This window comes from Sorex fumeus, unplaced genomic scaffold, assembly GCF_029834395.1.
Source record: "Sorex fumeus unplaced genomic scaffold, SorFum_2.1 ptg000007l, whole genome shotgun sequence".
NCBI classification, from domain to species: Eukaryota; Metazoa; Chordata; class Mammalia; order Eulipotyphla; family Soricidae; genus Sorex; species Sorex fumeus.
This window is the reverse complement of record NW_026606064.1, coordinates 1,840,866-1,865,024: the sequence shown is the minus strand read 5'-3', so window position 1 is coordinate 1,865,024 and position 24,159 is coordinate 1,840,866. Positions and strand designations below refer to the sequence as shown.

Sequence of the window (24,159 nt, the reverse complement as noted above, 5' to 3'; positions counted from 1 at the left end):
TGGCCTCTAAGTTATGGAGTAATCCTCCTGGTGCTGATCTCAGCTATTCTTGGGTATTAATCTCATACTTTGTTACTTTATATCCCCCAGATGAATGCAATCTTTCTATGTCTATCCCTCTCTTTCTGACTCATTTCGCTTAGCATGATACTTTCCATATTGTACCACTTGTATGTAAATTTCATGACTTCATCTTTTCTAAGAGCTACATAGTACTCCATTGTGTAGATGTACCAAAGTTTCTTTAACCAGTCATCTGTTCTTGGGCATTCAGGTTTCTTCCAGTTTCTGGCTATTGTAAAGAGTGCTGCAATGAACAAACAAGTGCAGATGTCACTTCGACTATACATTTTTGCCTCTCTGGGATATATTCCCAGGAGTGGTATTGCTGGGTCAAATGGGAGCTCAATTTCTAATTTTTTGAGAATCGTCCATACTGTTTTCCAGAAGGGCTGAACCAGTGGACATTCCCACCAACAGTGAAGGAGTGTCCCTTTCTCGCCACATCCACGCCAGCATCGGTTGCTTTTGTTCTTTTGAATGTGGGCCAGTCTCTGAGGTGTGAGATGGTATCTCATTGTGGTTTTGATCTGCATCTCCCTGATGATTAATGATGTAGAGCATTTTCTCATGTGCTTTTTTGCCATTCGGATTTCTTCTTTGAGAAAGTTTCTGTTCATTTCATTGCCCCATTTTTGGATGGGGTTGGATGTTTTCTTCTTGTGGAGTTTAACCAGTATTTTGTATATCCTGGATATCAACCCCTTGTCAGATGTGTATTCGGTGAATATCCTTTCCCATTCTGTAGACTGTCTTTGTATTTTGGTCACTGTTTCTTTGGAGGTGCAGAAGCTTCTTAGTTTAAGATAGTCCCATTTATCTATCTCTGTTTTCACTTGCTCGGCCAGTGGCGTGGCGTCCTTGAAGATACCATTAGCTTCAATGTCATGGAGGGTTTTGCCAACTTTATCTTCAATGTACCTTATGGTTTCTGGTCTGATGTTGAGGTCTTTAATCCATTTTGATCTTACTTTTGTACATGGTGTTAGGCAGAGTTCTGAGCCTATTTTTTTGCATGTAGCCGTCCAGTGATGCCAACACAATTTATCACAGAGCAAATTTCTGAGTGTTTTTCCTCACCACCAATTTCCTTCACTTGGGCTCTTACTGAAATGCAGTATAATTGCATAAACTCTCCAGATGGCCAGACTCAAAAGTCTGTGTCTAAACTCTGAACTTTGGTCTCTGGAGGGAAAAATAACACAACTGTTTGGTCAGAGTGTTTTCACTTCCTCTAAAAAAGAGACCCAGGGTAGCCCCCTCTCTACTTCCCGCTTTCTTTGTCTGAGTACCTAGCAACTTGGTGAACATGAACTCACACAGAACCAAAAGATAACTCAAGACAGCTTCAGTTCTCTGTGGGCTTGGAGCTGATCCAGATGTTGCTAAATACTTCTGCGTTTCACCCACAGTTTGAAACGGGGAGCTGAGTTGGATGTGCTGTGGCGGCCGTTCCTTGCCTTTCTGTTAGTCTGAAATAAAAAAGAACTATGGCAAAATGGGTCAGAGAACTATGACTTTTATAGATGGTAATACATTTTGTTCTGGAAAGCCTAGGAGGTATCCAGTTAGTAAAATAATAATGCCAAATAAGATGTTTTGAGAGTTTCTTTGTCTGTTTTCACCCTTTCTAACCTGGGTTCTTCTCTCCTAAGGGAATTGTTTGTTCTTCTGACCACAAAAATAAGAACACAGTGGTCTCTTTAATTCTTTGAATCTTGTGGCTAAAAACAGAAGTTCCATGTGAAATCTTGCATAGCTCCATTCAAAGCTGGGCCAGAATTTGGTCCCCCAACTCATTTTCTTTTTTGTTTTTCTATAACACTTTCCCCTCTCTTTTCTTCCCAGTTTTTCTAATTATTTTTCTCTCCACCCATTATTTTTTCTCTGATCCTTTATTCTCTTTGAAATTTACATGGTTTAGTTTGCCTTGCACATGGCTGACCCGGGCTCGATTCCTCTGCTCCTTTCGGAGAGCCCGGCAAATTACCGAGAGTATTCTGCCCGCACGGCAAAGCCTGGCAAGCTACCCATGATGTATTCGATATGCCAAAAACAGTAACAACAAGTCTCACAATGGAGTCATTACTGATGCCCTCTCAAGCAAATTGAAGAACAATGGGACGACAGTGCTACAGTTTGGAGGACAGAGTCTGTGATTTAAAGTAGAACTTCCTCTTAAAGAAAGAAGGAAGCACCTGTTCTGGTTAAGGCAGACAGGACTTATTAGTTGAACTACTAACTTCCATTGGGTTCTGGGAATGCCTTGTTATCCTTTTCAGTTCAGTTCTTCAGGTCATTTCTAGTGGATTTTCTTCCTTCTATCCAGTAAATACATATTGAGCATCTGCTATTTGTCAAACGCCCATTGTAAGTGCTATTTTTTTTGATAGTCAATGTCTAATGAAATACCTTTTTAAGAGTCTGGAAGACCCCTTGATTCCTCCTTTCCATTTCCTTTTCAAATTGAATTCCACAGGAATTGAGCAGTTAAAACTAACTCATTTCTTCTTCCTGTTTAGATTTCTTGATGGTATCCACCTCATAGGAAAAGTGCTTCTATTGTTCTTCAGCTGAAAAGTATAACACGGAGGGCTTTTCACACAACAGTGCTGGAAACACAGTGAGATTTCTCATCGGGTTTCTCACTTCCCATGTCTTTCCCCATCATATTCCTTCCTCTCTGAAGAAGGTTTAAGTAATTAAAGTGACTCACTAGCATTTGACCTCTTTTAATGACCCACCATCAGAAGATGTTGTATTTGCTTATTATTAGGCAACATGAAACCAATCTTGCATTCAATTCCCCCACGTTTTTTTTTACCATAGACTGGTCAACTGAATCCTTTTAAAAATATTTTTCTCTATTCAACTGAGTAAAAATAATCATTGCATTCATTTCTACCTGAAATGATCACGAATAAGTTAAAGGTGAAAATAAATAAGTGGGATGAAATGGTTTTTATGTCACATAATAATTTAGAATTGAGAGCTTTGGGCTTTCCATAGAAATATTTGGATTTTCCTAATTATACATGTGTATATTTGTGTAGTGATTACTTTAAGGAATTCGGCTATTATATATTTTATTTTTTGTTACTTGTGAGATAGGTTTGAAAGACAAAGTTACATGTAAGGGGAAAAATACGCTTATGACATCTCTCTTACACAAAAGTGAAGATGGAGTTTGAAAAGTATGTGTTAAGGATCTACCATGTTCATATCTGAGGATACAGTGTTAAAGAAGGCAAATCAGATCCCTAACTCACAAGAAGCATATATTCTCCTATGTGAGAAAAAGATACTTTAATGCTCAGGTAGTGACCAGTGTTTTGAAAAACTGAAGCAGAACAGAGCGATAAAGGGTGACTGACAGCTATTTTGTAGAGTGTAGTCAAGAAAGGCTTCTCTGAGGAGTTGATGTTCTCACTGAGACCCAAAGGATGAGAAAGGCTAGCTGAGAGGCAGGAACAACCTTCATGAGTTTAACGACCAGTCAGAAAGATCACCATTGATAAACTGGAGTTCTTTCAAGTATGGTGAGAGAATTTAGGGATGTGCAAGGCTGTGTCATGATAACCATGCGCAGGAAGAGCTGCCAGGAAGGGCAGGAAAATAAATTCTAGTTTTGATGAAAGAAACGCAATTGGGGGTTAGAGTCCCTTGATCTGAGTAAGGTAATAGGTGTCTTTTTCTGAGCCTCAAAGAGACAAGCACCTGTCAAAGAGTCTTATTGTCATTCTCTATCTAATGAAATGCCAAGTGATGATGCTATCCCCCCAGAATCCATCCCCATTTCTCCACTTGCCAAGAATGGGTCCCTTTCGACACTCCTTCACTGTTGGTGGGAATGCTGACTGGTTCAGCCCTTTTGGAAAACAGTATGGACGTTCCTCAAAAAATTAGAAATTGAGCTCCCATTTGACCCAGCGATACCACTCCTGGGAATATATCCCAGAGAGGCAAAAATGTGTAGCCGAAGTGACATCTGCACTTGTTTGTTCATTGCAGCACTCTTTACAGTAGCCAGAAACTGGAAGAGACCTGAGTGCCCAAGAACAGATGACTGGTTAAAGAAACTTTGGTACATCTACACAGTGGAGTACTATGTAGCTCTTAGAAAAGATGAAGTCATGAACTTTACATACAAGTGGTACAATATGGAAAGTATCATGCTAAGCGAAATGAGTCAGAAAGAGAGGGATAGACATAGAGAGATTGCATTCATCTGGGGGATATAAAATAACAAAATATGAGATTAATACCCAAGAATAGCTGAGATCAACACCAGGAGGATTACTCCATAGCTTAGAGGCCAGCCGGGTATTCTAGGGGAAAGGACAGTTCAGATAGGAAAGGGAACACCAAATGGAGGGTGTTTGGAGGATCCTCCCAGGAGGGGAGATGCAGGTTGAAAGTAGACTGGACTGAACATGTTCGCCACTCAATGCCTCTTTTGCTGATCACAACACCCAAAAGGAGAGAGAGAACAAAAGGGAATGCCCTGCCACAGTGGCAGGGGGGGATGGGGGGATGGGGGGATGGGGGAGGAGGGATATTATCCTGGTGGTGGAAAATGGGCACTGGTGGAGGGATGGGTATTTGATCATGGTATGACCGAAATCCAAGCACAAAAATTTGTAAATCTACAACTGTACCTCATAATTATTATTAAAAAAAAAGAATGGGTCCCTTTCTTGAGGTGTCTGAGCTATTCAACTGTAGGTTTTGGTTCCTGCAGCTACAGAAGGAAGAGGGAAACTGCCCTTGTTGATTATTTACCTTGGGTAGAAACTATAGCAACAATTATGGAAACAATCTATAAATTCTTACATCTCTGGTGATAATGAGAGGCAATTTCTCTACTTTTAATAGGCCAACAGTACAGCAAACTCTTAGTTTTTTTTTTTTTTTTGCTTTTTGGGTAACACCCAGTGCTCAGGGCTTATTCCTGGCTCTGCACTCAGAAGTTACTCCTTGCGGTGCTTGAGGGACCCTATGGGATGCTGGGAATTGAACTTGGGCCTGCTGCATGCAAGGCAAATACCCCACCTGCTGTATTATTCCTCAGACCCAGGGCATAAAACTCTTGATACTAATAACTATCATGTTCAGGGGCCTTGAAGTCATTGTATCCTTTCTTCCTAATTTGAAACTCTGCATCCTGTGTTCTAGGGACCTTTGACTACCTTGAGTGAGAAGGACTTCCAGAAGATAATCTACTTTATTGCACAGCTTCCTTGAAAGGAAATTGACCACTTGACTCTTCTCGGTCTCCCTCAGATCTTCTTTGGGGATATTTTTAAAAAGAAAGTCTATGAGGACTGGAGTGATAGTATAGCGACTGGTTTGCCTTGCATGCAGTCCACCAGGGTTCAATCTCCAGCATCCTATATAGAACCCTGAACACTGCCAGGAGGAATTCCCAAGTGTAGAACCAGGAGGAATTCCTGAGCATCACTGAGTATAACACAAAAAAATAGATCAGGTAATAGAGAAAAAAATAGATCAGGTAATCATTACTTTTAGCTTACTTTTTTGGGGAAGAGGTTGGGCTCCACCTCGTAATGCCAGGGTTACTCTCTGCTCCATTCTCATGGGTTCCTCCCAGTGGTGCTCAGGGGATGATGCAGTGCTGGGGATTGAACCGGGTCTTCATGCATATAAAGCACAAGTACCAGCACACTGAGCTATTTCTCTGTCTTTATCTGTTATTTCTAAATGAGTACACAAGTAAAGAAAGCCAAAGTTGGTGTTTGTTGTGATGTCCTGGATCACACACTTGGATATGATGCTTGTACATTTAGTTGTAGTGCTCACTAGGAATCCACTCTTGGTTGTGGTACTGGCATGCACCTACTTGGATTCTGCCAGAGACCACACTTGAGGGGGTTGTGGAGATTGAACTCACTCTCAAGCTTGCAAGGCTGGTTCTGTACCACTGGGCTATGTTTTTACGCCAATCATTTTGATTATTTGAATGTTTTGAAACATACCTGGAAATTCTCAAGACTTTTTCCTGGTTCTGTTTCAGGGATCACTCCTGGTGGGGCTCAGAGGACCATAGAGTACTGGGGGTCAAACCCCGACCGGCTGCATACAAGGCAAGTGCCCTGGCCACTGGACTATATTTCTGGCCCTATGCCCCATCATTTTTTACAATGTTCTCTAGGTATAGATTGTGCTCTTTGCATTTATTTGTAAAATAATTAATTTTATGAACTATAATTATTTTCTGGGTGAATTAAAAATTTTGTGAGCCTAAAGTCTTGCATAAGAAGGGGGATACAAGAAGGCACAGAGAAGGGCATGGGGAGATAGTGTAACAGGCAGGCTACTTGCTTGCAGGTGGCTGACCCAGTTCTATCCTTGACATCCCTTAGGACCCCTAAGTTACCCAGCTGGGAATGATTCCCGAGCACAGAATCAGGATTGAGTCCTGGGAATAGAGCCAGGAATGATCCCTGAATACAGTCAGTGTGGTCTAAAAACTTTCAAGAATAAAAGTAAAACAAAAACAGAGAGAAGAAGGGAGTGTTCTTATATTTCAGGAGCTTTTCCCTTGTTTATATCTGATTTGGTATTTAAGACTCAACATAACGCTCTTGGCATAACTACATTGGTCTCCATCCCTGCCAAGCATCTGTAGCTAGTAAAACAAGTCAAAGGTATCCAGTATTATCCTACTCTTTCCTTTCCTCTTTTTTCAGCTCCTACACAGAGTGCAGAAAAAGAGAGATTGAGAAGAATATTAGAGAATTGAACTGCGCCAATTCTGAGGATAATTCCATCGCTCCTACTGTCAGAAAAGAACTAAGGAAAGTGGGAGAAGAAAGGGACAGAGAATCACCTGCACATAATGCAAAAAAGAAGATAAGAGGGGTTTATCTAAAAATTGTAGTTATTAGGGAATTGACTCTGAGTTTTGCTAAGAAAACCCAAAAACCAGATCCTGGGCTTTCTCAGATTATGAGAAGACCTTTCTGCCTGTTTCCTTCTGGTGTTTTCTTGAAGCAACATTTGAAATTACTACCTCAGGAAATTAAGGCATCATGGAATAATAAAATCATTGTAGGACTATAACCACGGAGACTTAGATTCTATTCTGCCTATATCCTGATATATTTGATTCAATTCTAATAGAATAGATTCTATTCTATTCTATTCTATTCTATTCTATTCTATTCTATTCTATTCTATTCTATTCTGCCTCTACCCTGATGGTGACCTTAGATAAACTAATTCCCCTTTTAGTGTGCTTCTCTCTATATAAAATCAAGAAATTTCTCTATCTTTTCTTGCATCTGCATGGTGCCTGGTGCACAATTCTGCAATCCAGTTACAACTCTGAAATGCACTGAAAGCCATCTGTGTGATAATATATTGAAAAGTTTAAGAACCAGAACTATAATACAGTAGGTAAGGTGCTTGCCTTGCATGCGGCTGACCTGGGTTTGATCCTAGTCATCCCATATTGTTATCCGAGCACTGCCAGAAGTGATCCCTGAATGCAGAGGCAAGAGTCAGCCTTGAGCACCATGGGAGTGAACCCCAAACCAAAAATTAATTAATTAAAAAACACAGGTTTGGAGTGACAACCCAATGGCCTGAATGCAGGCTTTAAAAAAGTTAATAAATAGAAAATTTAAAGATGCTCTTTCACTTTCACCCTAGTTGTATTTTGGGGCAGGATCAACAACACAGCAGGTAAGGCACTTGCCTTGCATGTGGCTGACCCAGATTCGATCTCTGATATCTCATGTGGTCCAGGAAGCACCATCAGAAGTAATCCCTGAGCACAGAGCCAGCAGTAACCCCTGAGCATTGCTGGGTGTGGCCCCCAAACAAAGAAACAAACAGATAAATAGGTTTTCTTGTTGATTCTTCTTCTTGGTGACTTGTTTCCTTCGTGGTTTGTAGTGTGTGACTCCTGAGTTCTCTTTATCTGGGATTCTATACTGTGGAAGTCAGTTTACTCTAGGTCATCAAGTCGTCTGCTTTGTCAACTTCAAGGGAGTTTGAACTCTTTGTCTCTGGTGAGGCCTTACATGGAACCAATGGGTATCTTCATTGCTTGTTTTGAACTAAGACCTTATATTTTTGCCAATACAGTCCGGATTCTGACATTTCTTAGATGACGGAGACACTAGTGTAGTTTTCCTGGGCAAGTGGGAGGAGTTTTCACAATTGAAAGTGATAAATGGTACAGTCCTTCTCAACAATTACAGTTCAAACGTGTGTCCTGGATCACCACCCATAACGCTGAAAGTGGCAGTATCCAGTACACTAAGATCCACATCTGACTCAGACAGAGGAAAGCCCTTTCATCACAGGGCTTTGAGTCTCACCCTCCACTCTGTGTTTGAGTTCTCTCTGGCAGTCCAAGATTCCTTTCGTGAGTTTGAATTTTTTGTGTTGGGACAATGATCTCCATGTCTATATGTCTAAGTGGAGAGAAGTTTTCTTTTTCTTTTCTTTTTTTTTTCTTTTTTGGGTCATACCCAGAATTGCACAGGGGTTACTCCTGGCTCATGCACTCAGGAATTACTCCAGGTGTTGCTCGGGGACCATATGGCATGCTGGGAATTGAACTCTGGTCGACCACGTGCAAGGCAAACGCCCTACCCACTGTGCTATCTCTCCAGTCCCAGAGAGAAATTTTCTATGCATCAGTTCAACAAACCAAATTCTCTTTTGGTCATGGTTAGTTCTTTCTGTTAACTTTTCCAGAGATATATAGTGGAGTCACTCATGTGATATCAGGACTTTCACAAACACATTTCTGTTACCATTCCTTCATCCCAATAAACAACACCTTCACTCAAGTCTGAAAGCCTTTCTTCACAGGTAGCATATTTATTTTCATGGATTCTGCTTTCTTTCTCCCTGTATCCCTAGGAAAAATGATGGAGAGGGTCTGTTGTTACAGAATGATGGGAACAGGTCTTTTCCTGAAAGCAACAAGAGAAAAAGAGGAGCTAACTACTGCATAAATGAGATGGGGAAAAGGAAAGGCTAAAATAGTTGTAGTCCTGGTGTAGAGGTTAGGAATCAATTTTTTTTTTTTTTTGGTTTTGGGTTTACACTCGGTGGTTCTCAGGACTTTGCTCCTGGTGCTCTGTGCTCTGGTGAGTCTTGGGGGTACCATATGTGTTGCTGGGAATTGAACGTTGGTTGGCCACATTCAAGGCAAGTTCCCTAAACAATGTACTATCTGGACCCTGGAGTTTAAATTTATTGGCAAGAGGACATCAACAAAATGAGTTATTCCTTCTGCCCTGTTACTTCCAATGTATGTTTGTGAATCTCTCTCTCTCTCTCTCTCTCTCTCTCTCTCTCTCTCTCTGTGTAGTATAGAGTAAGGTTCATGTTCTAAATGTTGGGAGTTAAGAAAAACTCAATTTGACTTCCAGTCTTTTGTGATCTTTTACAAACTCCTTCTCTCTGGACTTTTATTTTCTCATTCACAAAATGAAAGCATTATATTTTATATATCATAAACATAATGAGCAGTGAAACCTTTGTTTTCAAAGCAAACTTGTATAGGATCTAATAAAATAAGAGAAAGAAGCACCACCTTGATATTCTACTATTCTTCTATTCAGAAGACATTGTTCCTAATCCTAGTGACTGTCACCTCCTCCTCTTTTGGAGAAGGCAGATCCCTGGAGAGCCCTGGAACACTGTTGGAAAATGGCCAGTCCTTGTATATTTTCTTCAGCTTCTTCCAGCGGAGACATTCTAATTATGATGAGAAGGAAAGTTTTCCTAGTCATAAAATTCGTGAAGCTGAGCTGAAGCAGAATTTCCCTGAACATAGGAAGTCAGAGTTGCCAAACTGTGAAGCAAAGTCTTTCACGCCATACTGTGTTCTTCCTCCTAGAACCTTTTGCCTCCTTTTGGATAAGCTGTTGACAGGCAATAGCCAGCTGTTGCATGGTACATGGAGATTCTTGAGCTGGAAAGGAGTGGTTCCATTAACCAGCTGTGAGTCATTAGCAAATTATTTCATCACTCCAAGCTTCAGTTGTTTGTGCAATGAGGGGAGTAAAATAATTCGTCACTAGGAGATCACTTATAGCTCTAAAAAACATCCTGAGATTCAGTGAATGATGAATATATTCACAAATATGTGTGTGCAAATATTGTTTGTCAGGCACCGCTTGCTTTGTCATGGAGATTATGGTATGGTGCAATATAAACACTGGGCAAGTATGCATTTGATGAAAATATAGGATACTAAGGAAATGGAAAAGGGTCCCAACTAGGACCAGGAGTGAGTGTGGTCCTTCATGACACACAGAGATAAGAGAACCAAGAAGAAAGCGATTTATACAGACAGATTGAGAGAATGGCAAGGGTGATGGGGAAGGAGTCTAGGATGACTACAGATTCCGAAATGTGCAGAATTTGAGCAGATAATAGATTTATAAGTTACACAAAAAATCTTGTCTAGGTATGAATGGACCTCAAAACTCAAAAACCGTTACAACCCCCCACCCCCATCCCGAACTCCACTGAGTATTAGCAGAAGATTTCAATAGGCAATTCTCTAAAGAAAGAATACAGGGCCAGAGAGATAAATCCATGAACAGAGAACTTGCTTTGAATGCAGGAGGCATGGGTTCCATCCCTAATACCACATGATCTCCCAAGCAGCACTGCTGAGAGTGACCCTAGTACCCTCAGCATTGCTGGGAATGGCCTCCAAATCAAGAAAACAGGAAAACATATAGATGGCCAGTATGTACACGAAGAAATACTCATTATCAATTACTATCTGCAAAAGGCAGATCAAAACTACAATAAAATATGACCTCATACTTGGGAGAATGACCTATATAACAAAGACCTGGAACAACACCTGGGAGGTTTAAAAGATTAAGAAATGCTCACAAATTGTTGGTGGGAATATAAACTGGTCTAACCTCTTTGGAAATCAATCTGGAGGTTTTCCAAAATGCTATTCTCTAACACATGGACTAAGATAATACAGAAATTCCATTGCTAGGAATCCATCCAAAGAATATGAAAACATGAATTCAAAAGAATCTATGAACTTCTATGTTCACTGCAATTCTATTTACAATAGCCAAGACATGGAAAAAATCCAAGCGCCCAACAGCAGATGAATGGATAAGAGGTTGTGATATATATATATATATATATATATATATATATATGAATGTTACTCGGCTATAAGAAAAAATAAATTTTTTTCTCTTTTCTAGGACATGGATACAGTTGAAAGGCATGTGGTAACACAAATAAGTCTGAAAGAGAAAGACAAATATCAGGTTCTTTCACTCACATGTAGATTTTAAATAAATGATGCAAGGGTACATATGAGACCAACCTCCAAGAAACCCTTAATTTGGGACTTCAGAATTGAGCTTGAGAGGTTAAGGGCATAGAGGACACAAAAGGTGGAGGACTTGGTGGGGAGTTATGACACTCTAGTGGTGGTGTGATGTAACAACTTTTAAAGAGGTGTGAAAGGCACATCTGAAGCATATAAAGTGATGTCAACCAATGTTATCTAAATTTAAAAAAATGACAAAGAATCTTGACTAATTCACTTTCTGATATACCAACCTAGTAGTTAAAGCAAACTCTTGGATGCCTTTATTTTACTTTGATTTAAAATGTTTGTGCAATAATCTTGGAAAGTTATATATATATATAATACATTTTATATATACGTACATAAATATTGTATATACATACATGTATGTATATATAATACACACACAAGATAATAGATTGAAAAATGACAAAAAAAACCCTATAGATGCAGAATAAAACCAGTATTTAGGCAGAACCCGCACAAAGAATTAAATGCATGCCAGAGTGACTTAAACATTTCCTATGGATGGGTCACGGAATTTACTCAAAACTTATCAGAAACTAGGCTGGAGCGATAGAACAGCGGGTAGGGTGTTTGCCTTGCAAGTGGCTGACCCAGGTTTGATCACCAACATCCCATAGCATCACCAGGAGTAATTCCTGAATGCAGAACCAGGAGTAAACCCTGAGCATTGCTGGGTGTGACCTCTAAAGCCAAAAAGCCAAAAATAATCTATAAGAAACTAATACATAAAGCATTAGCATTTCTGTATGCAACAATATAATTTAAGGTGCTGATAGGATGACTACAGAATTTTTTAAATGAAAAATCCATGTTGTAGAATGCTGTTCTTCATGAACAGCTTTGTAACTGTGTATCTCATGGTGATTCAATTTAAAAAAAGTGTTGTTCTGTATAATATGCCTCACTCATGGTATATAACTTGTGATAAGCTTATAATTTTATTTTTTAAGTACCCAGCCACAAAACCCCCAAAACCCTAACATTATATAATTTAGATTTATGTACATATAAATATTAATATGCATTAAAATAATAAATTTCCAAAACAATATAAAGTAATAAGTTTATGGAGACTACAGGAAAAATTGAAATTAAAAATTTGATTTAAGGAAACATTTTCTTGCCCATAGTGTTTTAGAGTTTTAAATAAGGAACTTGTGTATATATTACAGAATTAAATACGATTTTTAAAAGCTGTTGAGAACAATGGCCGGCATATAACAAATATACAATGAGCGTTAAATTCCTTCCTTTGGCATAACATGAATAAATTGTCTGTCAAGTGATTTGGGATTTATTTATTCACTTGTTAAACTAATATTTACTAAGAACATATCTTTCCCCCAGGCTTGTCTTATGTTTTGAAGAAACAATATTCATCAGTCTAGAAATGAATGCTAGCAACTTGGGGTGAAGACGTATAACTAAACAAACAAACAAACAAACAAAAAACTCCTAATAGATTCTATTAGGGATAGAAGAGGATTCTATAAAAACACATTAGAGTTACTTATTTTTTCTACCCTATTGCAGCAACTTAACTCAATTTGGATGAGTCAAGATTCAGAAGAAACTCTACACAGAACATTAACCTAAAGTCATAGCTCCTCTTAAATAAAATGTGCCAATAAATCAATAATCTAAGTGGCGAAAGAACAGCATGAATTGAAGAAGGAATGAAGCTGAAAAGTTATAGCGGAAGTTGATACATATCTTAGGATGGGCTCACAATTCATAGTGATTCATGTGCAAAGCCCTCAAAGAAGCAGAACTTCAGAAATATGTGTCATTTGTTCAATAATGAGCTTGTAAAACAGTGTCAAGGAGAATACTCCTTTTATGCGGCGACTTTACAACTTTGCCACCCTAAGGAACTTCATGATCCCAAAGATGTGACCCCTTGGTTGTTTTTAGACTAGGTAGTCCTCTGATCTTATGAATCTCAGTAATCATTGCTGAACACAACTCAGGGATCTCATATATGAATGAGTTACAAAGTATAAAGTTACCCTACCAGATCAGTGCCAATGCTTGTAGAGAGTTATAAGGAATATAAGGGAAGGAGAATAGAAAATTTGTTCAAAGTGATGAGTGGATTGGTCTGAGCAGTGCTGCATTACAAAGATGTTTCTATTTAATGCTTGTGGACCTAGTTCATTCCCCAAACTGACTCTAAGTCATGGTGTCTTGGACATAGTTGATGCCATCAGCATTTGGAATACCATAGAAAAGCAAGCTTGTTTTCAATTGCTAATGATCAATGTTTGAAATTCTATGAACCCATGATTATAAAAAAAGGAAAGAAAACAAACTTTCATAAAGGCTAATTATGGCATAGATATTGAAGTTGGTAACGTTATTTTGAGGTAACTTCTTTGTTATTCAGATTTGTGAGCCACTTGCTGTTGTGTCTATTTAATAGAGCAAAATTCAACATTTTTTAAAAGTCAGTGGACTTGAAGGCACAGAGAGATTACGTGCTTCTTCCTCTCTTTGAGTTTTTTCAATGCATCTTTGATCTCCTTATTTCTCAGACTGTATATAATGGGATTCAACATGGGAATCACCACTGAGTAAAACACGGACACCACCTTATCATTATCCTGTGAGTATCTAGAACTTGGATGGAGATAGGAAAAGAGACCAGAGCCATAAAAGAGAATCACTGTAGTCAGATGAGAGGCACAGGTGTTGAAAGCCTTCGCTCGCCCTCCTGTTGACTGAATCTTCATGACAGCAGCAATGATGTAGCCATAAGAAACCAGAACAACAATAGCCGAGGACCCACCAATGGCACACACAACAAGGAAGTTCACCACCTGGCTGAGGAAGGTACTAGAGCAAGATAAGACTAGTAGGGGTGGGAGATCACAGAAAAAATGGTTAATGACTCGGGAGCCACAGAATTGGAGCTGGAACACAGAGCTGGTTTGAACCAATCCAGTGAGGAATCCTCCTGCATATGCAGTAATAGCCAGTCCCACACAAATGGTGGGCGACATGAGGGCCGTGTAGAGAAGAGGGTTAGAGATGGCAGCATACCGGTCATACGCCATGGCTGCTAGAAGACAGCATTCAGTGCCTCCCATCCCAATAAAGAAGAAAAATTGAGTAGCACATCCTATGTAGGAAATGGTCTTCTGCTTTTTGAAGAAGTCGCAGAGCATCTTAGGGGCTATAGAGGAGGTGTATGAGATGTCAACTAAGGACAAGTTACCAAGAAAGAAGTACATGGGGGAGTGAAGGTGTGACTCCATCCTGATCAAGACGATGAGGACCAGATTCCAAGACAGAGTCATGAGGTAGATCCCCAGAAACAATACGAAGAGGACAACTTGAAGTTCTAGATGCTCGGAAAATCCTAGAAGGATGAAATTGGTCATAATGCTGATGTTCCTTCCCACCATCCTGTTTTCTCTTCGTTGCTTTCAGAGTCTCTGGAACACTGAAAATCCAGATGAAGCAGCTGTTGCAATAGGGATTGTGAGAGGGTCAGAGTCAGAAGAGACACTAAAAATCATGCCCTACCTCTCTGAGATAAAGTAGTTCTTTTGCCACAATTAATTGGAAATCATTGTTACGCTAATTTGATGTTTTTGCATATGCAAAAGTTACAGACCTCAAAATAAACTCCTCTCTTTGCAATATCTGGGTTATCAATTCCAATATCATTTTTATTCCTGCTACTTTGACTTAGTAGCTCTCCCATCACTGTTTTTAGAAGTTTGAAGCAAAATGGTTTGATTATTAAACCACTCACATTTAGACTAAGTATACTCCTCTCTCTCTCTCTCTCTCTCTCTCTCTCTCTGTCCCTCCCTCCCTCCCTCTCTCTCCCAGCAATATCAAATGCTACTCCTGGTTTTGAGCTTAGAGGTCACTCACTCCCTTGAGGTACTCTGCAGACCACGTGGTTCTGTGGAGTGACCATGGTCCTCCTACATGCGAGTATGCACTTATTCCTTATTCCACTGATGTGTCTCCTTGCCATCCACCCTCCTCAGGAAAAAAATTAATATAAAATCCCAGAGGAACAATTTTGTGTTTCTCATCAGCAGGTTCTGACCAGGTTTTATGGGGCTAAGATATTTTTTTCTTCTTTAAACAGTAGACTGAAGCACATTGATATGTGAACAATTGGCATCCCCTTTAAACACTGAAAAATGGATTTAGAAATATTCGAACTGTGAAATGTTAATGCTCGTTTTACACATATATTCTCAACTGATCAATACAGTGTACTATGTTCCTAATAGAGTTAAATGCTGATGATGTCAAAAAGTAATGCAACATTACTCTTAGGTTGAAAATAGTCAATATAATACATGGTGCATCCAGAAAAGTACATAAATCATGAAGCAGAGTGGCAGGTGTTCTAGGAGTAGCATTTGTGCAGCACTCTGTGTACTGGACACAGCAGGGAGAGATTGCAGAGAGCAGATGCATCTGAGTAGAATTTCAGCCACGAAATAGGAGATTTGGGAGGTGGGTTAGTTCAGAAGACTTTATATTAAATACGGGGAAAGCACTTGCAAAAGCACAGGGAGCCATGGTGTTCGAGGAATCTAAAATCTCAGCATGCAGTAGCACAAGGTAAATGAGATTAAAAGAAGATGACAGAAGCTCGGTTTTGAGAAACAGTGGGTGAGGGAAAACTGTGAACAATCTTCAGAAGCAAAACCAGCAAGGACATCTGTTTGTTTATTACAGATAATTGCATGCAAATAAGTGCATATGCAAACTTCAGTGTTCTCTTTGCTTCTGGTCTTCTGTGTCTCTTTACCTTGTTCTGCTCTTTTGCATATAATTTATTTGTTGATTCTGGATTATCAGTTTCCTTCCACCAAAATGCAAACTTAATGAAGACTGGGGTGAGGAATTTTCCTCCCATATTTTGTTTTGGGGACAAAACAGTCCCCTTGTTTCCTGAGGCTATTCCTGCTGCCGTGTTTGGGATTGCTCTTGGTGGTACTCAAGAACCGTCATGTATTCTCAGCAATTGACTCTGGGGCTCTCGCATGCAAAGCGAACACTCCATCCTTTGAGTCAACCATCTCTCTGTCTGGGATTAGAAATTTTTGCCTCTCTTTTCATTGACATATCCCACGCATAAAAACAAATGACTGGTATCTAGTAGATGATCAACAAATATTTTTTAATAGATACATTGTTAAGGAATTTGATCTTTCTCCTATTGGCTGGAGGAAAATTAGAAAGTGAGGGATTGTTGTCCTTCAAATTTTACTTGTTTCTTTTTACACAAGCATATAGCTGTTACCTATATAACATGTGTTACATATATTACATATATAGCTGTTACATATATTACATGTGTCTAGTAATATAGCAGAGCAGTGTAGAAGCAGTGAAAGACAGGAGTGAAAAGAAATTGAGATGGAAAGATAGAAAGTTGTTTTCTGAGGGAAAAAGGCTAACATGATTTAAATTATGACTGGTTTCGAAACAAACACTTCACACTCCATCATTCATATTGAGTGCAGCAGAGGAGAGAAGACACGTGATCACACAATATGCACCCCTTAGTTCTCATATTTAAAGTTATCTTCAAAAATAGATATTGGCAAGATGCATCATGGCTCCTTACTATCAACCCCAAGAATCTGTGAAATTGTAGTCTACTATATTTTTAAGTGAGATAAAATCGAATGCTCTGATATTTTATATGTTTACTACATCACAATCTGGTTATTTTTGCCTAAATGACCTATAAGTAAATAAAAGCAAATATACAAAAGCATATAATCAGCATTGGCTTTCTTTATAATAATAAAATCCCTTAAATAACAAGGAAATAGCAACCACATATGTATATATACATTCATATATATACATATGCAAAAATTTAATTTCCTGAAAAGTATTTTCCTTTATATTTACCACATTTTTTTACATTGGAACCCAAATCTACTACATTTCTGATCCAGGCTCTTTTCTCCAAGAATCTTCAGCTTAAATCAAGATACATATACTTACACCTGCCCTTTTCTTATATTATTTCAATATATTAATTCAATAGTATTTCAATATGTTTCAATATTATGTTCAATAATCAAATGTATTATAGTCAATCCAATGCATTTTATTTTATTCATTTTTTTGGGCTCTATTGCATTTCAATGCTCATTATTTTACTTGTGTTCATCCAAAGTAGGGTTTTGACTCAGACATAGTTAATCTCTAATTCTCTTTTGCTGGGGGTGGGTCACCCATAAGTGCCCAGGAATCATTTCTAGTGGGATTTGGGGGATCATATGTAGTGTAGGGGTTGAGCCCGGTTGGCCATGCGCAGGGAAAATACCCTATTGCTTATACATTTTTTTGGTGTGGTTGTTTGTTTTGGTGCTGCACCCATTGATGCTCAAAGGTTATTCCTGGATCTTCACTCAAGAATTACTCATGGCAGGCTCAGGGGACCATATGGGTTGCTGAGGATCAAACCTGGGTTGGCTGAATACAAAGCAAGAGCCTTATCCTCTGTACTATCACTTCAGCCCCTATGGTCTCTAATTCTTATACTACAACTAACTAGTTGTGTGGCCTTGATAAAGCTGATATATTACCTCAACTCTTCTTTTGGGCTATTTTTTACCTGTGAAAAAGAGGCAGCAATGGTATTACTACTTAATAATCAATGGTCTCAATATTGGAACCCAAGTCTACTTCATTTCTGATCCAGGTTCTTTTCTCCAAGAATCTTCAGCATAAATCAAGATACATATACTTACACCTGCCCTTTTCTTATATTATTTCAATATATTAATTCCATAGTATTCAATGTTTCAATATTATATTCAATAATCCAATGTATTATAGTAAATAATTCAATGTATAATATATATTAATATATTGATAGATCATAATACATTATAGTATGTAATGTATAATGATCTATCAATATATTATTTCAATATTATATTATTTCAATATGCCAGACACAGTAACAACAAAGTCTCCAATGGAGACGTTACTGGGCCCGCTCGAGCAAATCGACGACCAACGGGAGGGCCTTTACCAATTATTTCAATATCAATGGAAATATATTGACTTATTTCACAACACCTGCCACACTTTATACTTACTTTCTTTTCCTAATTTTCTTTCTCTATCATTAACTTTAATATCTGAGAGGGTTTATAGCCTTAGTGCTTTACACATAGTGGATAATTAAATAGTATTTCCTACATGCACAAGTTTAGTTGAATGTATAACAAAAGGTGTATATTCCAAAATGCACATATTACAGATATGAAATTCATTGAGGTTATGATAGGAATTATTAAGTGACTGTCATGATTTTTATTTCAGAATGCTATGAAAATATGTGATCATGGATCAGAACAATTGTTATAAATATATTACAGATGGAACTGCATTCGATATGGTTCTTTCCTCATCAAAAATCAATAGTAATATTGAACTTGAATTCTAAATATCTTTATAAAGATTTTTCTTCTCCTCAAAGTAGTGACATGTACTTATATTTTAAGAGACAAGGCTACATGCTAGGCAAGACGTCTGAAATGCCAATGTGGTTATTCCAAAATGAATGAAATACTGGAGGGACAGAGATTTTTTCAGTTCATATGACTTTTCAGTACACAACAAAGAAAGTCTAGGATGAATAGCATGCTGGTAAAGAAATGCTTTCTTCTTTAATCAATTCTTTTTTCCTATCTATTATAGAGACGAGCATCTTGTAATTACCCAATGAATATTTAAATCCTACATGGAAGTCCAGAAAATTCTGGAGATTGATCTGAAAAAAAAAAAAGAGGTAGGAACTGATTTTACCCATTATATATCATAAAACTAAGTCAGGAAAGGAGGGTGGATGTTTCTACAACTGATTGATATGAGAGGTTAAGTTAGGACCATATTTTCTAGGAGTAACTCTATTTTATTTTATTCTAAAATTGAGAGTATCACTGATAACTACAGAATATTCAAGGAAGCTACGTAATTGTTTAATTGTGCACACTTGCACACACACATTCAAGACTCTAGAAAAGCAGAAAAGCAATTAGCCTGAAAGATTTTCTAAAATGCCCATCAAGTTGTATTACTCCTACCTTTTGCCTTGTGATCTTGGAAACATTTGTTTGCATTTCAGGATCTTAATCCTATCATTTCTAGTTTATGCAATACAGAAAATAGGTGAGATCAGTATTTTCTAGTTCATTTTCGTCTTCCTTTTTGTCCTTATTTCTATTGGTAAATAGATCATTTTAACAATAATTCTGCAGAATTCCAGAAAATAGGCAAAGGTTAGCTCTTCAGGTAAGAGCTAAACTTTAGTGTAAGTGTATCAGTGGGAGAAGATAACAGCATTTTGTCTACTCTGCTTTCCCCTCCCTGAGGTCTTTCTAACTCTCACATTCTTTGTCTCCAGGAACTACAAGTAGCCATTTCTAAGGAACGGCAAAGAGTTAACTCACCTACAACTCCTTAAACTCGGGGGTTTCAGTAAGTGGCTAAAACAAGACACCTGCAACAGGAATAAAATTCATCTCTTCTAGCCAAAAGAGCTTGGGTTGGCCAATGAGATAAGTAAAATTTGAATGTAGATGTGTCAAATTGCCCAAATGGGATGAACTTTACTGATCTTTAAAGAAAGTCCAGTTCTCTCCTAGGTTCCCTTGGGTTTCTGTAGGTTGTGGACTCTGACATGTCCCAGAGAGAACCTATTAGCAACTTGGCTGGCTCTCTGGCCTCGGGGGTAAAGAGAATGCCAGCTTTGCTTGGTTGGAATTGATTTCTATTGGACCTGATTCCATTGCATTCATAGATCCTGGTTTGGTTCCAGTAAGATATCCCTAGAGGCAGTGAAAGCCAATAGTGGCTTTTGACTTCAAATTATGTAACTATTTCAACAGCAGTTACCTTTGAAAAGCACAACATGAAGATTGAACAAAGCCTCTTCAATGTTAGAATATCTATTGAATGATGTCAAGGGTTAAAAATAGTAAGGATATGTGAGAGAGACAGAGACAGAGACAGAGACAGAGAGACAGAGACAGAAACAAAGAGAAAAGAGAGAAACAGACAGACAGAGACAAAGATAAAGACAAAAGACAAAGGCAGAGACCCTTTACAAGAAAACAATAGGACATTCCAAAGAGAATGAATATATCCTGGCAAGGAGTAAATTCGTCATCATTGTATGTTAGGAGAAGACAGTATGATTATCATTGAAGGGATATGGAATTAAGAGAGTGTGAATTTGTTGACAATATCAGATGCTTTAAACTATTAAGATTCTATAATCTGGTGAGATAGAAACAGAGAGGTACTTCCATTTTTACTTGTACATGTCGGGCCTTCTGTATACTTTATTTCCTCATATCATAACAATAGTTCCCAAAGGAAAGCATTCTTAAACGAATTTTCAGATGAGAAAATGGAACTTTGGAGAGGTGTCTGCCAAAGGTCACACAGAGCAACTCTGGCAAGTGCAAAACTTATCCTAAGGTCTTCCACAATCCAAAGCCCATGCTCGATCCTCTCACTGCACTGCCCTGACACTTCTCATAAAGAAATGAATAATGAATGGCCAAGGGGGGGGTAGGAATGACTTGATGGACTTCATCTTTTAGAAGGCTCTGTGTGCAGGAAGTTCCAAAGAAAAATAATTGTTGGGTGTTTGACCAGGGTCAGATTTCCCTTGTGTCCGTGGTTTGTTTATGATTTATCAAATGTCTAACTTAAAAAGACTAGAAGTCTATTTGTGGGTCTTGGGGAGGGACAGGCAAGTACGAGAAGGAAGTGGGCATTGTGTAAACCCACAGGACACTGTAGCTTCTTTCAAGGATTTGTGAAAGATGGCAGCCACACCCTGTTGATGTTGGCAACCCTTCAACTTGCCTCCAGATGGGAAAAATCTGCTGTAGTTTCCCTTCTGCCCTCCAAAACCCCACCCTCTTCTTTTATACAAGGGCCTACTGTGAAGTTAAAAAAAAAAGATAGCCTTTCCTCAAGTTCCTAGCACTTGGCTTTAAGCCTGCATTCTTGGGGTTCCCTCAAAGGCCTCAAGTTGAAGAAAGAATGATCATGGCCAGTGTTTTGCAGTTAATTAATTTTTCTGGAGGAATAGCATGAAGACAAAAACTGACCTCTGGCTTCTAATTCATATCACAGAGTTTTAACCTAGGATATTAGAAGAAAACTAGGCTGTTTTATTTATGTTTTAATGCCTATCTCTTTCTTTCATGCTTTTCCTCCCCCTCTCCAAGGCAAAATTTCATAAATAACTTCATTTTCTTTGATATTTGCAGAATGAAAACACCCTCAGTGGAATTAATAAGGTTCTGGGATATTTCCATCCCAGTTCCCTGTGTCACAGATTTAACATGGTTGCCATTCTTCTCAGAGGTCCTTTGCCCTTCCTTCTCATTAATCCATTTTTTTTTTTTTTTGCTTTGGGTCACACTCGGTGATGCACTCCTGGCTCTGCACTCAGTAATTAGTCCTGGCGGTTTTCAGGGGACCATATGGGATGCTGGGAATCAAACCCGGGTCAGCCGCATGCAAGGCAAATGCCTTACCTGCTGTGCTATCACTCCAGATCCTCTTTATTCCAATTCTTAACCGAAAGATTGGCCTCCCTAAATTCATACCCAGTAGGGTCTGCATTTATCCAGTTGGATCTATTCCTTCCTTCATCAGGAATATTCATTAGTTTGTTTTTCCTCAATAAACTGATGACATCTAAATTCCTCATCCTAATCTTCACAGCTCTGACCAGTGGGTGAAGCCTGTGACATGGAAATCAAACAGAAAAAAAGGTCAAACAAAAGGCCCATGGATTCATCAAGAAGGAAATGGGACATAACCTTAGCCAGCACATTTTCAAGAGAATCTCATGAACCCCAGATGGGGAAAAATAGCATGGGACTAGGGATCACTGAGTCAAGCCAGATACTAGGATGAGATGCCATTTAGTAGTAAAAAAAGGACAACAGAATGGAGAACTAGACATGATCTCTGAAAACATCACCTTCCAGAAAAAAATGTTCAACCGTAGGAAAACGGGAACCATTTTGGAGACGGAAGGAAAAGGCAGGGACTGGGATACTTTGCAGTAGCATTTCTAAATGGTGGGTACTCACTACCTCCAAACTAGTTATTGGCAAAGTCAAAATCTCAGCCTCTGCCTCCAGTCAAGAGAGGAATAAATCTTCCTGGATTGCCCGAGGAAACAAAAACCAGGAAGAGAAGGGCATTGTATGGGAAGAGAAGGCATTTACAAGATTTGATGCTTTTGCTTAAAAGTTGGCCTTGTCTGCTATTGTAAATAGTTGACTTGGCTCTTAGAAAATAGCACAAAAGTTTACTTATTTTCCCGGGCCTGGAGTAATTGGAGAAGGTTTTCTCTGAGATCTTTTTTCAATATTCTGTCTTGTAACCAGTATGGTAAAACTTAGAAAATTGTTGTCCAACCACATGTGCTGCGCAGATGTGATTCTGCACAGTATTTATTGTCTATTCTTTAAAGAGATTTTGATGCTTGAGTCCTATTTGGAGGGATGGAAAAAGTAAAGCCTCTTCTGGGAAGCTGCATTCCTGTGGCACCCCCTCCCCCATCCAATGAGAAAGCCAGCCTCAAGTCTTTCAGAAAGAAGTTTGTCTTTCTAAGACCAGGTACAAGAGTCATTGCAAGTCGTGCACCAAATGAACTACAGTGCATTGCATCACTGCACTTCCCCTTACAATCAAACTGAAAATTATGCCTGGTATGACTTGGTACAACCAGCCTGAACTTAATGCAAAGTCAGTAGAACTCAATTTAAAAAAAATCAGCAGCTATCATAGAAAGCAGGCAGTTAGGTTGATGAATGTTCACTGGGAATAGTTATATAGCTGAATCCAAGGCTTTGTTTGTAAGAGGCCACTAAAAGTCAAATGAATAGGGGACACTTCTTCCTGTATGGATGGTGATGATTTGGGGAGGCAACAGTTGATAGGTCCTCAAGGGTCTGTTTTACTGACCCATTAATTTGTCTTAAGGAATCGAAAATAAGTCTTGACATTCTTTCATATGGCAGAGAGAGAGAGAGAGAGAGAGAGAGAGAGAGAGAGAAAACAGAGGCAGCATGCAGTCTTATCTCTGTGCACTGCTTCTATTGTATCTTTAAGAAAGTTCTCGACCTTACTGTCCTCAAACTGATCATTAATGGGTTTGGACAATCAGCTTAAGAACAACCGCCCAGGAACATAGGAACAACCTATGACTCACTGCTTTTCCTCAGGACCAAATTTCAAGCTCCCTCTGGAAGAAAGATTTTCGTATTGATTTCATGCCACTGTGATTATTTCATTCTTCTATATGATGTTCAAGTCAATATATATTTATTCCTCTATGGTTAATCTTCTGCCAGAAAGAGATATCAGGTGGCTTTCAGGTTGATCTCAACCAGATTCCCTACTGCCCATTATCTTGACCTCTATCCTTAAATGGACTTCAAATTCTATGCTACCCCACTCATGTGACTTGGCAACCACAACCCAGACTTCACCAGAATGGGAAACTGCCTACTTCTTAAATCTCAGACTCTAAAATTTCCCTTTACCAAACTTCCTGTTTTTCTACTCAGAAGCTCTCAAACTATTCTAGGGTTTCATGACTTCTTGCATCAATCCTCCCAACTTCGTGAGCCCATTATGCATTCTGAGTCTAAGTGTTTTTTTTTTCTACTACCCTTCACTAGTTT

The 24,159-nt window shown here is 38.8% G+C and overlaps 1 protein-coding gene across 1 annotated transcript; it reads right to left on the bottom strand.

Moving 5' to 3' along the window:
• Window positions 1-13,878: 13,878 nt before the first annotated feature.
• On the bottom strand, window positions 13,879-14,838 carry LOC130041723 (olfactory receptor 5A1-like). Its single transcript, XM_056133964.1, has one exon. It carries the CDS (start codon window positions 14,836-14,838, stop codon window positions 13,879-13,881), a length of 960 nt encoding a protein of 319 aa, XP_055989939.1.
• Window positions 14,839-24,159: the final 9,321 nt, after the last annotated feature.

What these genes read in the sequence shown, in the direction of transcription:
- LOC130041723 (XM_056133964.1), bottom strand. Translation starts at nt 14,838, where the DNA reads ATGGTGGGAAGGAACATCAGCATTATGACCAATTTCATCCTTCTAGGA.